General features: G+C 43.9%; 1 protein-coding gene across 5 annotated transcripts in view; it reads left to right on the plus strand.

Moving 5' to 3' along the window:
• Window positions 1-18,421, plus strand: part of ATXN7L3 (ataxin 7 like 3) — a 109,480-nt gene that overhangs the window by 74,112 nt on the left and 16,947 nt on the right. For 3 of the 5 annotated variants that reach the window (XM_085874660.1, XM_085874661.1, XM_085874657.1), the window contains 2 exons: window positions 6,793-6,836; window positions 7,335-7,406. In XM_085874660.1, the coding sequence (XP_085730786.1) occupies window positions 6,793-6,836; window positions 7,335-7,406 (116 nt within the window). The remainder of the gene's footprint in view (window positions 1-6,792; window positions 6,837-7,334; window positions 7,407-18,421) is intronic. The other 2 variants (XM_085874662.1, XM_085874658.1) reach the window with 1 other exon arrangement.

Below are 18,421 nucleotides of genomic sequence, written 5' to 3' on the forward strand. Positions count from 1 at the left end.
GGGGAATCACAGTCTACACAGCAGCAAGATATAGCACAAACGTAATCACTACAGTTAAAACTGTGCCATTTTTGCCTGGTGTTTCTGAGCTCCCCTGGAAGCAGTGCTTTTTGTATGCACATTTCGCCATCTTGCGTTCTCCAGCATGGGGTCTGAGTCGGGTTCAGATGTGATAATTGTACCAGTGTAAATAGTCCCCCCCTCCTCCTCAGGCACAGGCTCTGGATCCTCAAAGGAAGACCCTGATGATGAGGCAGGAAAACTGGCAACTGAGATTGGACCAATTTTTCTCACCATTTGCATGAAAGATGAGAGAAAGAATGGTGTTGCATATATGTTAGGTACAAGGGAGGAGGAACTGCTGTTAGGATGTAGGAATGTGGAGAGGAGCAAGGAGAAGGTGCAGGGTGGGGGGAAAGGAAACTGCGAGTGTGTGGGTTTGGGTGAATCTGGGGGGGGGTGCAGGGCAGCTGCCAAGCTGGGAGGGGGAGAGGTGGCGGTGGGGGGAGGTGTGGGAATCAGGAGGTGGTGGGGTATTGGGGATAAACCATGAGGGTGAGGGGCAGGGTGGAAGCCGAGAGGGGTGGGACTATGGGGAAGCTCGGGGGGGGGGAGGGGCGGGGTGGTACACAAAATTGGACCGAAAAATACGACCAGCGATACTGGAATTAAAAGAAAACAGTAAAACACGCATCTGTTCCAATAAACTTAGCTTTGAGGAACTTCCGATCCGTTGTCCACATGGAACAAACCCCAAACCGGAAGTCGTCCAAGACACCCAAACATGAATAGAAATCCAAGACACATGAAGACACAGGCTTATACTTAAATAGAAATGTATTTCTATATCCACTGTTTTTGTTAATTCCTTTTTTGTGAATTATGTGTACGTGTATGGTTAAAAAAAATTAAATATCTGTGTGTCTTGGACAAATGTATCTAATTTGTTGAAGTATTTGAATGTGCTGAGTAAGAAACAAGTTTTTAGATTTGACTGTCGACTCAACCAGTAGCCTTTCTTTGATGGAAATTTTATTACCGAAATTGGACAGCATTGTTTTAGAAAGAAATAATTTTGTCACCTTTTTTGCAGTGATTTGTTGATATTTTGCCAAAGCAATAACTAGCCTTGTTTCTGCAAGTTCTCAACAATGCTGTCTCTTCTATTCATTTTGAGCATGAGAAAAGCTGTCCATACATTTAAACAGCGGCTTTCTATTCTGGATATTCAAATTTAGTTAAGTACTCCAGATTAGTTGTCGACTTACATTTACAGAATATCAATGGATTCTGTGCACAAACGAGGTTTGAACAAAATGTTACATATTCATGCATGCAGACTTTGCTGAAATAAGAATGGTTTCGCATTTAAAACCAATTAATGTGAGGAAAATATTGCCTGATAATCGTTAATAATTCTTGACCTCTCAGAAAATTTATTGGATCTTAAGAAAAACGGAATGAAATCTAACAAAGGCACTCTGTACCTTACTGATTGTAACTCAGATTGAAGTTTAGAAAGAGCAACAAAGTGCAATGTTTTCTTTTCTCTGTGGCTCTTGTAGTTTAATGCATGCACAGTAAATTGGGTGTTGTTCTAGTCAAGGATTCGGGAGGACAAATTGGCCCCGAATATGGGATCAGAGAGCAATTGTTTTTGGACTTAACTGCAAAGTTCATTGAAAAGCTGACATCTTGGAATGAGGGATCAACACCCAGCAATGGAACAAATGAAAAATAACTGGACGACAACTCTGGTTTAAGTTCCTGAGCATGAGCCAAACTTCAATAAGCTCTCAATGTAAGAAACTATCTCTGCACCGATTAGTATCGGATGTCTCTTAACTGCAATCATTATTGTTTTGCAGTGCATTAATAATAATTAATCATTGTTGTAAAGCTTGCATCAATGCCTACATCTGCAGTTTGGGTGTAGATACTCGGATGTCCCTGATATGTGGTTACAGGTAGATGTGTTCACATGATTGTTCAGATTATTTGCTTGCCTCTGTCCCCTGGCCAGCGATTGGCGAAATCTGGTATTTTTTTCTCTGGTTTGAGCAGCACTTGTCCATTGTTTAGACTCTTTCATTCTTGTTAGGTCATCTCTTCAAGCATGACCTAATAATTTTGGTGTTGAGAGGAGAGGTGACGATCCGTCTGTCCGTTCACAATGAAGTTGAAGCGGGAGATCTGGTCATCAGTGATCCTGATAGAGGTCGATGAGATGTATACGATGGTATGACTTTCAAGGTCACCGAAGGTCAAGGTCACGAGGCCTTTGAAGTTGCGAAAATGATGATTTTCAAATTCTATCTCCTCCGCCATTTCTCAAGCGATCTTGAATTTCATTGTGGCATTTGAATCTAAGGGACAATATCTAAATTTTGGTCGGGCCAGATTTTCAATATTCACTTTCGTTTACGTGTCACGTGACTTCAAATTTGGCAAAAAATGCGAAAATGACGATTTTCACGCGAAAATGACGATTTTCAAAATCTATCTATCTCCTACATTTCTCAAGCAATCTTGAATTTGATTTTGGCATATGAATCTATGGGACAATATCGAAATTTTGATCAGGTCGGATTTTCGATATTCGCTTTCGTTTTCGTGTCACGTGACTTCAAAGTTGGCAAAAAATGCGAAAATGATGATTTTCAAAATCTATCTCCTCCTACATTTCTCAAGCGATCTTGAATTTGATTGTGGCATATAAATCTATGGGACAATATCTAAATTTCGTCGGGCCGAATTTTCGATATTTTCTCGCAGAGAGGACCGTCACTCCCGCACGGGGGTAATTTTATTTTTTCTTTGTTTTTAATGAAATGTTTTTGTTTATCATATATATATATATATATATATATATATATATATATATATATATATATATATATATATATATATATATATATATATATATATATATATATATATATATACTAGCAAATTAAGTATGGGGAGGGGGGGGGAAGGGGAAGCAGTGGTAGAGAGGATGAAGAAAGGAGAGTTAGGGGGAGGTGGGGAGAGCGACTTGTCACCAAACGTTACGATTCACTGTTAGAGAGACAGAGACAGAGGTCTGGGAGGAGAGTTTTGCATTTTATGAGGAGGGGGAGCGAGGAGGGGACAGTGACAGAAAAGGGTGGGGGAGAGGAGGAAAAAAATAAGAGAGGTGATGGGTGGAGGTGGAGTTAGCGAACAATATGTGATGCTTCTTGACCGACCATGAAAAAAATAAAAAACGTGTCAGAACAGCTGTACACATAACGACACAAGAGAGTTTCTAAAGTAATCCGCTGAAACATCTACAAAAACTTTGATGTGCCAGATCCAGAAAATTTGTGGGAAAATTAACCAAAAGCAATCACTGAAAGCATTGAAGTACCACTCACGTATGACCTTATGATCCCATCGGGCATGAACATCGAAAACAAAGCATTGCCACCAGATAGCACACTTAGGTGCAAAAAAAGAGAAGGCATTGCTTCTTCAGAGAAGAAGAAGAAGAGAAGAAGGCATATGTGTGTGTATATATATATATATATATATATATATATGTGTATATATATATATATATATATATATATATATATATATATGTATATATATATATATATATATATATATATATATATATATATATATATATATATATATATATATATATATATATATATATATATATATATATATATATATATACATGAAAAAAATTTACTGCAGCTGACCTTAACAGAAGTAAAGTGGATGTCAATGGTGAAACTGCAAAAATCCAAATCTGCAAATGTCATGGCTGGAAATCCTTCCAGAATTTCCTCATTCTGCTTTAAACTTTATCTCTCTATATTTTCATTCAAAACAGCATCATTCCAATCACAAATAAATACTATACCATTAATATAAGAAAATACAATGTTACAAACACTCGTGAAGTAAACCAAGAGAAATGCCTTTCTGACGTTACTTCCGGATAGGGAGCAGCTTCATATGGATCGAAACTGAAAATCATAATTGTATTGAAGTATTTATGAAACCGCACACCCACCTTCGGACACTGGCTGGGACCCTAAAATCATAAAACGTCACACAGAAGGTTTGGCGGGTCTTACCACAAAACTGTGGGAGTAGTTCGAGGATGGACAAACATACAGACAGATGGACAGACACTCTTGCTTTACTAATGTACGAGTATATACACCCGGACCCCGGCATTCGCGGTTCCGCGTATTCGCGGTTGATAATTTGCGACATGCTCCGACATTCGTGGGAAATTGCCCCGCGTATTCGCAGATTTTTTTTTTTTCCACGAGCATAACACACTTCTAAAACATACCTTCCACGAGCCATGCACAACACAACTGGATGTACATACAGTACAATACTGTACTACGCAAAAAATGTATCTTCCACAAGCCGAGGACATGACCTGCTTCCCGTACGTGTATTGTAGTTTCACGGGATAAACATAGTTTTGTGGACATCTCACCATGTGCACTTCAAACACATGCTACTGTATGTACTGTATTGTAGCTTTGCGGGATAAACATAGTTTCACGGGACGTCTCACTTGTGTAACACATCATTCCCCGCAACGCCATCCCCCGTGAGTTAGTTGCAGAATGAAAACACGAACAGCATCTCTCGATGTATCCAGTAATTACCAGGTCTCCACATACGGACATTACACAATGGAAACATTCAGCGCATCTTCGTGTAAATCACCCTCTTGCTACAAACAGCATCATCTCATCTGTTACACATTCAAAATGCTCAGCATAATCTGCTTGCAGATAGGAAAGATGGTCATGTCTTGTGATGAAGGAATGCAAACTTTCAGCATCTGGCTTCACATTCTATGTCTTTTAATTTCTCTTTTTCATCTTCTTCTTTTTCTACTTCTTCTTTTTCTTCTTTTTCTTCTTCTTCTTCTTCTTGTTCTTCTTCTTCTTTTTGTTCTTGTTCTTGTTCATCTTGTTCTTGTTCTTGTTCTTGTTCATCTTGTTCTTGTTCTTGTTCATCTTGTTCTTCTTCTTGTTCATCTTGTTCTTCTTCTTGTTCATCTTGTTCTTCTTCTTGTTCATCTTGTTCTTCTTCTTGTTCATCTTGTTCTTGTTCTTGTTCATCTTGTTCTTCTTCTTGTTCATCTTGTTCTTGTTCTTGTTCATCTTGTTCTTCTTCTTGTTCATCTTGTTCTTGTTCTTGTTCATCTTGTTCTTCTTCTTGTTCATCTTGTTCATCTTGTTCTTCTTGTTATTTTTGTTATTCTTCTTTTTCTCCCCCTTTTTCTTCCTCCCCTTCTTCATAAAAAAAATTGAAAGGATATATGAAGATGATGGTTTTTTTCGTTTCATGGTACAGTGTGGTATTATTAAGGGACTTTAAAATGCATTCTTAAAATAAATTGGAAACAGTACCTGGCGTTGCCGTTTTTTTATTTGTAAACATCTTTCATGAAACTGTAATCGTGCATTTGTGGTCGAAAACATTTTAAACTTTAAAAACTTTCCCCTTTGAACCAGGAACCACTGCGAACCTGATCAGATTGGGAGCTGGATCTTCACCAAAAATGAATCAATTCGTCCTTGTCACACACCCCACCTGTCCACCAAGTTTCATCCAAATCCGTCCACAACTTTTTGAGATATCGTGCTATTTATCGTTTTCACCCCATATCTCGATGGTGAAGAATCACTTGAAAAATGATCAGATCCTGATCCGGATCCATATCTTCACAAAAGCTAATCAGTTCGTCATTGTCACACACCGAACCTATCCACAAAATTTCATCCGGATCCATCCACAACTTTTTGAGATATCCTGCACATAGACAGACAAACGGACATAAAAGGGTGAAAACATAACCACCTTCACCTTCGGTGGCGAAGGTAATGACATCACAAAAATGATATTATTGGAATAAATCGTAGGATATCCCAAAAGGGTTTAACTTTGTTCAGACTCAAAGCACGGGGAATTTTCAAACATTGATGAAAACAAAACCCGAGACCCCACAAACATGTCACTATGCTTATTTTTCTCAGGAAACACTTATCTCTCCAAATATGCACACATACACCCACTCCCTTTATTATTTCATAGAAACCCCCGTTCCCTAAGGGAACGGATGGATGAACACGGGCAGAGATGGACGGACGCAGGCAGGCATGCCGAGACCGAGCTCATTTGATATTCCAGATGTTTGATGCCAAAGCAACACAGACAATTCTAGAAAGCATCTCAAAAAGCAAAGCCCGTCCACATCCGCTTTGTACTCAAACTAAACGTGATGAAAACAACTATTTTTTTTAAAGAAGAAGTTGAATTTATTAATCGGTGTTCTTTGTTTTCCATATTCTCATAATAATAGTTTGTTCAAATGGTTTAAAAAGTAAAAGTTATGGCCTGGACAGACAGACAGACAGACAGACACAGACACACACGAGTGCTTGTAAAACCCTGTCTGTCTCCCCCTACACTGCGAATGGGCTATTTACAAGAACCACTGTACTTACCTTTTTCACAGGTTTTTTGATGGTTGAACTGACATCTAGTACTTGCTACTTATTTTACTTTATTGAGATGTTGAAATTTTTATTCCTATAGAAACCATCAGCAACTTGTCACCTGCACACTTCAAAAGCAGTGAAAAATAACCCAGACGTGTTTTTTTTTTATCAGCATAAATAATTATGATATTTTTGCATGTTTCCAATGAAAAGAGCATAATGGCAAGTTTTGTTTAGTTGTTTCAGGAAGCGTTTTAACCTTTTTGTTTCTGTTTCACAGCAATGTGGAGTAATTTCAGAACACACAAAGAAGATGTGTACAAGGTAATCTTTTGCCATCTATGGATGGAAGGTTGAAAGTCAGTCGGTTGCTTTTGTTTATTGCATTTTTCCCTTTTTTATTTCTGTTCTCCAAAGTTGTTTGGCATTGATGGGTTTTCCATCACTAGAACATGGTTGATTCGTTCCAAAACAGAAACATTGTTGTGTCTATTTTTCCAAGCAAATGAAATGCTTTAACAGTTATCATCCCCGCATCAATGTGAATGTGACACATTTTTTCTATAAACCTGGTGTCACAAAAACATTTTAAATTGGAATTTAGGTCACAATTCTGCATGAGTTGTGATTGGACGTGTCATTGGTCATTGCTGTGGATGACACTTATTTTTAAAATGCGTAAATTGTGCATATTCCTTAAGACATGCATGTATTTTTTTTTCATCCTCGTCAAGTTGCCATGAAATAGAGCGTGGATTTTAATTTTTTTTCTTTGTCAAGTTGACATGTAATGGAGAGTCTTTTCCTGTGTAATGATTGCAGATCTCACCGATGTCCCCAGCACACTGATGATCAGCGAAGGTCTGTCCGAGTTTTTTTCCTGGGACCTTCTGGGTGAGTTAGGAAACAAAAAGAGCATGTCAAGAAAACATGAAACAATACAACATGCAAAATAATGGTGTGTGTGTGTGTGTGTGTGTGTGTGTGTGTGTGTGTGTGTGTGTGTGTGTGTGTGTGTGTGTGTGTGTGTGTGTGTGTGTGTGTGTGTGTGTGTGTGTGTGTGTGTGTGTGTGTGTGTGTCACCATTTGATGGGGCCATTTAGCTAATGCCTTGTGTGTTCCCACATGAAGAACCCACAAATATCTGAGGTGGCAAATAATTTTGCACATATAAAAGCAAAGTGAAGAATGAAGATGCCCAATCTGGCATTTTGTTTTATGAAATGTGAGAGCGTTGCTGGACGTTGAAGGATCCTTTGAGACAGCTAGGCAGGGCCCTGAACCAAATTCTGCAAAAGATCACAGAATAAACTTCGTAATCAGAGAATTGGATAGATTAAATATTAGTATCACTGCCCTTCAGGAGAGAAAATGGTTTGCAAGTGATATTTGTCATGTAGGGAATAGTTTTGTCTTAAGGGGCTGTCACACCTTGACGTTTTAGCCAGCGTATGGCAAGGTATCAAAATGTATGTAAAACGCTGGCGTACGCTGAACTATTGATGTTTTAAAAAAAGTTTTGGGCGTATAATAACGTGTTGGACGTATGCATAACGTATTAGTAACGTACACAGAACGTTTCAATCACATATAGATAACTTATACCAACGAATGCTGAGCGTGTTGGCGGCGTTCACAACCTATGCCCAACCATAGTCTAACTTATGCGTAGCGCGCGGCAGCGTATCGCCGACGATCACGTGGCATAGGCTATTCATAGGCTGCGGCTCGACGATTCAAATCATAACCGCACTAGACATCGAAGTGTCAAGCCGCTGTCACACCTTGACGTTTTAGCCAGCGTATGCCGACGTATGAAAAATTTGCCGAACCAAGCTGGCACACGTCGAATACATTATGGGTAAGTTTTGTATACGTTAAGAGCACGCTGGCAGATGTCATAGTATGCTGGCATACGTCGTCATACGCCGAGTATGTCGAGAAATTTTCAGCATGTTGAAAATTTCTGGACGTACTCGGCGTATGACACACGTTCCACATACGCTGGCATAAGTTGAAGGCACTTTACGCGATCGTTGACACACGTCGACACACGTTACTTGTACATTACTCACAAGTCGAAACACGTCGAGGTAATGGTTCGCGTCAGTGTTCCAGGCTTCCTTTTTTTTGTTTGTTTGTTTGTTTTTTCTTCGATATGACGGTCATGTTGACACTTCGATTTCTGGTGCGGTTACGATTTAAATTGTTGAGCGGCAGCCTATTAATTATATTATATTATAACCGCACTAGAAATTGAACTGTCAACATCACCGTCATTTCGAAGAAAAAATAAAAACCAGGGAGTCTGGAACACTGACGCTAACCATTACCTTGACGTGTTTCGACTTATGAGTAACTTACAAGTAATGTGTGTCGACGTGTGTCAACGATCGCGTAACGTGCCTACAACACGTTACTCATAGGCTAGAAATAAGTTTCAGGTACGCTAAACATTACCTCGACGTGTTTCGACTTATGAGTAACTGACAAGTAACGTGTGTCGACGTGTGTCAACGATCGCGTAACGTGCCTACAACATATGGCCAAGCGTATGCGGAACGTGTGAGTCATACGCTGGCATACGTCGAAAAATTTCAAGCATGGAAAATTTGTCTAACACCTCAGCGTACTATGACGTATGCCAGCGTACAAAGAAGTATGCCAGCGTGCTATGAAAAAAAGCCAACATACTACGACGTATGCCAGCGTGCTCTTAACGTATACAAACTTACCCATAAAGTATTCGACGTGTGCCAGCGTTTTAGCCAAATTTTGCATACCTCAGGCATGCACTGGCTAAATCGTCAAGGTGTGACAGGGCCTTTAGCAGCAGGCTGGGAAACACCGTAGTCAGGGCAAAAAGAGGAAAGGGTGTTGCTGTTGTTCACAGGCTCAGATTTTGATGCTTGGAAGGCTGGTGAAGAGAAGTGGAAGATATGGGGTTCCAGACTAACTCAAGTAACTCTCAGAGAGGAAAGAGTGTGTCAGATCACCCACACATTCCATCATGCTATGCACCAATTGTTACGACCCTTAGAACTAAAAAACACAATTTATTAAACAATCTACAGCAGCCCCGAGATTCACGTCAGGTCAGGTTCGATCTGTGACCTGCTACAGGTACCATGTAAACCTGTACTAACCTGTTCCATGGTCGGGTTGTCGGCGACTAAACCGTCTCCCCCACCAGGTTTTCTGATGAGGAGGGTGTTTGGATATGGACACCCAGCAGGATTAAAAACAAAATCTGTCAAAGGGCGGAGGAGCTCCTTGTGAGCCAACGGCCATCCATATCTAGTGCCCAACTGTGTCTGCGGACGTCCTGCTGCAGTTGGGTTACTTCTTATTAGGAGGTTGGTGGCAGGATTTGCACTCCGGCCACCATAAAACCCTTCATTCCGCAAAACGCAAAAAAAATCTGAAAACCCACTCCGTGGGAGTACCTCCTGTGCAGCTTCCCTTCGCAGGGCAGCTCACCGGATGACGGGATTGGGGCAAAGCCTTCGGGACCCCCAATCTTTGATAGGAGGGAAACCACGGGGTAACATCCCTGGGTCAGATTGCGGGAGAGTGTGTCGGAGTGGTGCTGAGGTGTCGTCCACCAGACGGCGGTCTCCTTGGGTTAACCTGAGGCGGTCCCTTCGGGTGGGTGCCTGGAATGTCCTATCCCTAAGAGAGGATGATCACCTGTCTCTGTTATCATCTGAGCTCAAGCGTTTGGACATCGGGATTGCAGCTCTCTCTGAGGTTCAGAGACCGTATTGCGGCGAGATAATGGTGGGTGGTTACACCTACTATTGGTCTGGTCGCTCTGATGGTTACCATACCCAAGGAGTTGCTGTAGCTGTGTCCAATAAGCTGACCCCAATGATAATTGAGGTAACACCGGTCAACGAGCGTATTATGAGATTAAGGATTCGCCACTCCTTGGGTGTCATTTCCCTGGTCTCTATTTATGCTCCGACTGAGGCGAGTGATCTCACCGTGAAGGACACATTCTACGCCACACTCGAGTCTGTGGTTGATCAGTGCCCCAGACGAGATACACTTCTAGTCTTGGGGGATTTCAATGCATCGACTGGAACTGATAGGGATGGTTATGAGGTGTGTGTTGGTCCCCATGGGTCAGGAACTATGAACCAGAATAGCACTAAGTTCCTTGACTTTGCAAGAAGTCATGGACTTAGGGTGGCTGGTTCATGGTTTCAGCGCCCGCAAGCTCATCGCTGGACTTGGTATTCCAACGCTGGCGGTGTGGCAAAGGAGATTGACCATGTCCTCATTGACGGTCGTTGGAGGATGATCCAGAACTGCAGGGTCTACCGGAGTGCTCAGTTCCTCAATACTGACCACAGGCTTGTTGTAGCAACTCTAAAGCTGCACCTTAAATCCTGGAGAATGGTACCATCCCAGCCTAGGCTGGATGTTGCCAAGCTCAGGGATGAGAGAGTAGCTGAGGAGTTTGCGAACAGGGTGAGTGGACACTTGGGGGGTCTGGGTGCTTTGGGGGGTCCTGAAGAGTTGTGGAGCACCTTCAAGACCACCGTCCTTGATGTTGCCGGTGGATGCCTTGGAGTTCACCGCAGGGCAAAGAAGAATTTTGTCTCTCAAGGGACACTGGATACCATTGACCAGAGTCGCAGGGCCAGGCTGAATGGCAGAGCTGAGCTGTTCAGGGAGCTGAGGCGTAAAACTGTACGTGCACTGAGGGTGGACAAGGAGGCCTATGTGCGAGGAATCTGTGAGGGGGTAGAGCATCACCTGTGGACAGGTGATTCTCGTCCCGCTTACAGGGGAATTCGCACATTACGTTCATCCAAGCCCATCCCTCGGAGCACTGCAGTTCGAGCAGAGAGTGGTAGGCTCTTGACAGAGGAGTCTGAAGTGAAGGCCCGCTGGGCCGGTTACTTTGAGCGGTTGTACCAGGCTGATCCCCCAGCTGTCGAGTTGGACGTCAAGGGTGTTACAATCCCTGTTGCTGACCCTCGAATCAACTGTGGTCCACCATCGCTTGTGAAAACACGGGCTGCGGTGAACCAGTTGAAACGGGGCAAAGCTCCAGGGATCTGTGGCATCCATGCTGAACTTCTCAAGGTTGGTGGAAATGCTGCACTCGTGTCGTTGCATGCAGTTTTGTGCTCTGCCTGGAACACAGGCATCATCCCAACTGACTGGAAGAGGGGCCTTGTTGTCCCTCTCTGGAAAGGGAAGGGTGATCGCCAAGACTGCAACAACTACCGAGGGGTGACGCTGCTCTCAGTGCCGGGCAAGGTCTTTGCTCGGATAATTCGAGATAGGGTTCGCCACCATCTGCTTGAGCACCAGCGTCCAGAGCAGTCAGGCTTTACACCAAAGAGGTCAACGATTGACCGTATCTTTGCACTTTGTGTCCTCACCGAACGCAGACGAGAGTTTCGGCAGGGGCTGCTTGCAGCCTATGTTGATCTCTGTAAAGCGTTCGATTCAGTGAATCGGGATGTCCTCTGGAGGATTCTTGGTCTTCGTGGGGTGCCACCGAAACTGATCGATCTGATGTCTGAACTCTACTCTGGTACTGAGAGTGCTGTGAAGTGTGGTGGTGCCATCTCTGACTTATTTCCAGTTGTTACTGGAGTTCGTCAGGGATGTGTACTTGCCCCCACACTTTTCAGCACTTGTATGGACTGGATTTTTGGGAGGATGTCGGAGCGATCAAGTTGTGGTGCATCGTTTGGCAATGTCAAGATCTCGGACCTTGACTTTGCAGATGATGCAGTCATCTTTGCGGAGACTTTAGACATCCTCTTGGGGGCCCTCGAGGTGCTGAATGAGGAGTCGGAGCCGTTGGGATTACGGATTTCTTGGGTCAAAACTAAGATCCAGGCTTTCGGTGACATCTTGGATGCTGCTGTCCTGTCTGTGTCTGTTTGTGGTGAGGATGTTGAGGTCGTGGATAGATTCACTTACCTTGGCAGTGATATTCATGTCTCCGCAGGTTGTGAGCCGGAGGTCAATAGACGTCTGGGTCGGGCCTGGGGAGTCATGGATTCACTGGATCATGGGGTGTGGCGCTGCCAGTACCTGTGCGGGAGGACGAAAGTCCGAGTCTTCAGGTCCTTGGTACTTCCAGTCTTGCTCTATGGGTGCGAGACTTGGACTTTGACCAAGGATCTGAGACGGAGACTTAATTCCTTTGGTACCAGGTCTCTTCGGAGAATCCTTGGCTATCGCTGGTCGGATTTTGTGTCCAACGAGCGGTTGCTGAGAGTGACTCGGATGAGATTTGTTACCTGCATAGTCCGTGAGCGTCAGCTGCGGCTGTATGGACATGTGGCTCGTTTTCCTGACGCTGATCCTGCTCACCAGATTCTCTCAGCGAGGGAGTCTCATGAGTGGAGGAGGCCAGTGGGCCGACCACGTGCCTCATGGTTGCAGCAGGTTGACCATCATCTCAAGGAGATGGGGATGGGCCTGGCATCTGCCTGGAGGCAGACGGAGGCCCCTGGAGTACCGGCGGAAAGTGGACGCAGCGACGCGCTGTTCTGGCACATGCTCCCATACCTGACCTGACCCGAGATGTTTTAATACCACGGGCTCATATGTAGCATGAGCAAATATCACCCTTTGCTTTGCTGACGGGAATACTAAAAGGGGGGAGAAAAAAAGAGAGACAGAGACAGAGACAGCTGTATAAGAAAGGCATTCATGCAATGTGGAATGGAAAAGCATCTCGTTTATCAAATAATTTAGTGTGAAATTTATTATTATTAATATCTATTTGTAATTCCAAAAGAGAAACTGCAGTGTGAGTTTGTGGTTTCCCTTTTTAAAATCGAGTTCTTTTGGATATATATATATATATATATATATATATATATATATATATATATATATATATATATATATATATATATATATATATATATATATATATATATATATATATATATATATATACATATTGTTACGGCCACAGGTACCAAGTGTATTGTGAGGGGGTTTAATCCCCGTTCGTCCTCTGAAGAGCCGGACTTGGAGCCACCGCTCACAATTAACTTCGCGATCCGGTGGGTTGCTTTATAACCATGAACGCAAATCAGTTAACCATGAGTTCCAGTGTGCACCATCTAATTTTGCCATTTAACTAGAGGTCACATGGCTTCATGAATGGGGAGCGCGCCCTCGGCAAAGCACCATTCTTATCTTGATTCGATCTTAATTCGGGCGGCCGAGCGTTTAACCGCTGATGCGTGCCAACTATTACAGGTCAATTAGTTTGGTAATTACCTCCCAGCCTATCTCGGATCAGAAAATGCTGGATCAATGGAAGGAAAGGACAAGCATGGACACGTTGGACCGTCAACAAAGGAATTTCTTAATAAGAAAAAAATTTATTAAAAAAAACTTTTTATTTCCGTGTGGCAAAAATAAGGTAATTCAAATCGATCAAAATGATCGCAAGCAAATAAAGAATTAATCAGGCACTGATAGAAAAAGAGATGAAGAGCAGATGCTTATCACTATGCCTTAACAATTAAACACGAGACAAGGGTACCCAGCAGATCATTCGGGGGGGGGAGGGGGGGGGGAGAGAAATCCAGTCTCACTCACCAAATATAAGTCGTCGTACGTCAAATAAAATGTGTGAGCGTGACTTGTCCGTTGCCAGCCCCAGCCTTTCCGTGTGCCCACTCACAAACAGGCTTGAACACCAGTCAACATCACCCCCACGAATCGGGTACAGCAAGAGCAAGTCTCGAGCAGAACCAGCATTAACGGTCCGAGCGTCACCCACTATCAGGAGTCACCAGGAGCCACAACCAATGGACAGCTGTTAGGAGCTGTGAAAAGCTGAGGCGCTGGGAGAAACTGCAAGGCTGCAAGGCCATCACAAACTGTCACCGACGAAACGGCCGTCTGACTGGAACCGACGAAACGGCCATCTGACTGGAACCTCCAAAACGGCCGTCTGACTGGAACCGCCGAAATGGCCGTCTGACTGGAACAGCCGAAACGGCCGTCTGGAACTGACGAAACGACCATCTGACTGGAAATGTAGAGCAACCTTTTTCCAAAGCTGCAGGAACCACAATCAGCCACCGCTAACCGACTCTCAAAGCCGTCAAAATCGCACCCAGCTATCGCCGACTGACTGACGCCGACTGACTGACGCCGACTGACTGACGCCGACTGACTGACGCCGACTGACTGACGCCGACTGACTGACGCCGACTGACTGACGCCGACTGACTGACGCCGACTGACTGACGCCGACTGACTGACTGACGCTGACTCACTCACGCTGACTCACTCACTCACTCAAAAACGGACCTCTCATCCTCCTTATGGGTGGCCAGTCTGTGCAGAGCCTCAAGCAGACTTCAGCCAAATCCACCTTGCCTATTGGCACATTGTTGCACGTGACAAACTGCCAGTCTCGCGATCATTCCTGGCCTACAATGCCATGTTTGTGGTGCTGGACAAACAGCATGAAGCAGCCATTTGCCAGAATTACCAAGCGAAAATGTGAAATGCTCCGAAAACGTCAACAACAATTATCACCTCAATGTTCAGCCAAATATGAAAAAGAGCTAGTTAGCGTCCATAGAGCTGCTGAACGGGGTGTCAAACGTCGATGGAAAAAGGCGGGTGTCAGCGTCGGTGAAAGAGATGGGTGTCTAACCTCGATGGAAAAAGGTGGGTGTCGACATCGGTGAAAGAGACGGGTGTCAACGTCGGTGAAAAAGATGGGTGTCGAACGTCGATGGAAAAGGCGGGTGTCAAGCCTCCGTTGGGCCAATGGCTATCTCATGTGCATGAATGTGTCTGTTGGAAAGAGAAAAAGGAGCTTTCCATCAGAGAGGAAATCTATTCTTTACTCTTCTCAATGCATCACAGTTGGAATCCCACCAGACATGGAGATGGGTCTATCCTGGACATGCATAAAGGGAATAACTGTCTGAGGATCTAAATGTTTGAATGCATCCGTTGGATCTGATTCTGAAATCCGTAACTATATATATATATATATATATATATATATATATATATATATATATATATATATATATATATATATATATATATATATATATATATATATATATATATATATATATATATATATATATATATATACTGAAACGCAGAAGAAACTTACCACTTGTTTGAAATGTAATAAAATTGTAACAGTTCAAAATAAAACAAACCAACAATTGCTAATTGAAACATTGGCATTTTCTTGATGACATGTCAAGTTTTTGACCAAGATACACCATCTCATAAGTTTGTTCTACAGTACAGAACAGCACAGGGTGCAATGTCAGTCCCCTTTCAATAGCGTGTGTGGCCACCATTGTTTTGGATACAGGCAGTGCATCGTCGGCGCATACTGCCTACCAGTCTTTGGATGGATTGCTGCTGGATTCTGTCCCACTCAGTCTCTCAATGTCTGAAGCCATCTGACTTAGGACCATCTGCCTGTCCTGCCTTGCAGTGGTGACTCTTGGCCTCCCTGATCAAGGTCTGTCATCTGCAGAGTTGTGGAGGGTGTCTCTCTCCACCAGGGCCGATATCGTCTGGTGTGAACAGCCAAGGTGACGTGCCACCTCACGGTAGCTCAATCCGCCTTGCAGTATGCCCAAGACACACTGCCGTTGATCCCTTGACAATCGTGGCATGTTGATTGAAATGCCCATTTTGCACTGGCCTTTTTAAAGCCAATATCAAGACATCACGTGCAGCTCATTAAAATCATCCCGTACCCCTTGGCTAATCACTGACAGTCAAAACGGCTGTTCAACAGCTGTGCTATGAAGTGACCATTGAAGGTTCAAGTGACCATCCGTGACCGTTTTGTCTGATAGTGAGGACACTATTGTCCACAAATAAGTTCACACATTTACTACACGCAGTGTTATTGTTGATATTTGATGGTTTAAAAGGTGGTAAGTTTCTTTTGCGTTTCATTATATATATATATATAGAGTGTTACGAAAATGGCCTTTATGGGAGTACTAAATATAGGATGAGCTCAGGTCCCCCATTAAATGCATGTATAGATAGGTTGTTTGGTGAAATGGACGTCATATGTGTGTCGGGAGGTATAAAAGACTGTTTCTATGTTCATACTGTGGTGGTGAAACGAGGGATCGCTCTTCTTCCTCCCATCCCGGACGAAGCCCCCGCCCAGTCGGCTGGGGGTGTGGCCTGGAGAGGAAGGGGAGGAGTTATGTCGGCTTCAAAAAGGGTGAGGAGCGAGTGGTTTGAGGCGAGCGAACGTAAGAAAACTGTAAATGAGAGAAAAGGGTGGAGTGTGTGGAAATAGTCGCCGAGAGAAGTGAGCAAAGGAAGCGAGAGAAACAAGTGCTTCGTAAAAAAGGGCTCGTGGTCGATGAAGGCACGAGCGAGAGGGAAAGTGAAGACCTCAGGTTGAGGCTCAGTTTTGGCAGTTGGGGAAACTGCAGTCGGTTGAGAGGCTGCTCGTGTTTTGGAAGCGAGCGAACGGAGGAGGGACAGTGTGGAATCTGCCGGTACAAAAACGGCAGTCGGCTTTGAGAGGCTGCCGGCATGTGGAGTCCACGATCGACTCGTACGGGGAGGTGATCGACCGATTCGGCCTGCGTCTGGCCGTGGAGCCTCCGTCCGTACTCACCTCACGGCTTGATACGTTCGTCGATCCGCCTGCGGAGCTGGGCACCTCGATCAGGCCAGGCCTGGATTTGTATGCTGGACTTTGAGAGAAATCGGCTGAGGCCCATCGTGGATTTGGCGGTCTCGCATCGTCGACATTGCGCGGGGCCGGACCGTGCTGAGGAGAGCGTGCGCACCTGATGACTTCAGCAGGAAAAGTACTGCGCCGCCATCATTGCCACGCGGCGTGGTTCGGACTGGGAGTTCGAACCTGTGGACACCCGCTGGTTGCGAGCAACATTCGACTTCGTGCTTCTAGACGCTTTCCTCTCATGAGACATCACCAAGTACTCTGTCTTGTCTGGCATACATGCTGTTTGTCTGTCTGTCTTTGTCTGCACGTTGTCTCAGGCATATCTCGGTAGGGACCCCCTCGAAACCTGTACTCTGTAGTCCCCTAGTAAAGAACGGGTTAAAGATAGTTAGTAAAAACATTGTCGTGTTTATTGCTTGTGTTGTGATCCCTGATGTTCCCCAATAAATCTGGTTAATTCGTATGAAGCTGCCACTATGGATTAATTTGTGTCGCGTCAAGGAACGATCCGTTTGATTGGCATATAAAACCAAAAGTGGTTACAGACTGGTAGACTCCGCTCGGTCTCTGACAAAACCGGTCTGTAACCAGGGGTTCTATTTCCCCAGCTGGAAAGGTACAAGGATTACGTTGGTTTCGCGATTGAAGGCGCGTGACCCGAGGCCTGTGCTGAGCCGGCCGGCGTGATAGACCCCCGGAGACTGCGGTGGTGAGGGTGGCGCCAAGGACCTGGGCAGAATCCCGCCACCCCGGATCCGCAACAATATATATATATATATATATATATATATATATATATATATATATATATATATATATATATACATATATATACATACATACATACATACATACATACATACATACATACATACATACATACATACATACTGTATATATCGATGTATATACATATTGTTACGGCTGTGGAAATTCGCAAACCACCATTCAGGGAACGTAGGTGAGATAACTCAAAGTACATTTGTAGTTAGCCCCAAACCCGTTGTTTAGAGGGAATTTATGTGATTCATTCGGGCTGCGACGCTTTGAGATAGCCGTTTTTCTGTTCTATCTTTATTTTGAACCAACCACGTCTAAATCGCCATAACCATCAAACCACCACCCTCACCTCTCTCCTTCTACGGCCATTCCCACACCACCTGTGAACACTGAGCGTCGGGCTGTCGTGGGCTCGTTCAAG

Source organism: Eptatretus burgeri, chromosome 3 (assembly GCF_056783735.1).
Source record: "Eptatretus burgeri isolate ZD-2024b chromosome 3, Ebu_testis_v1, whole genome shotgun sequence".
NCBI classification, from domain to species: domain Eukaryota; kingdom Metazoa; phylum Chordata; class Myxini; order Myxiniformes; family Myxinidae; genus Eptatretus; species Eptatretus burgeri.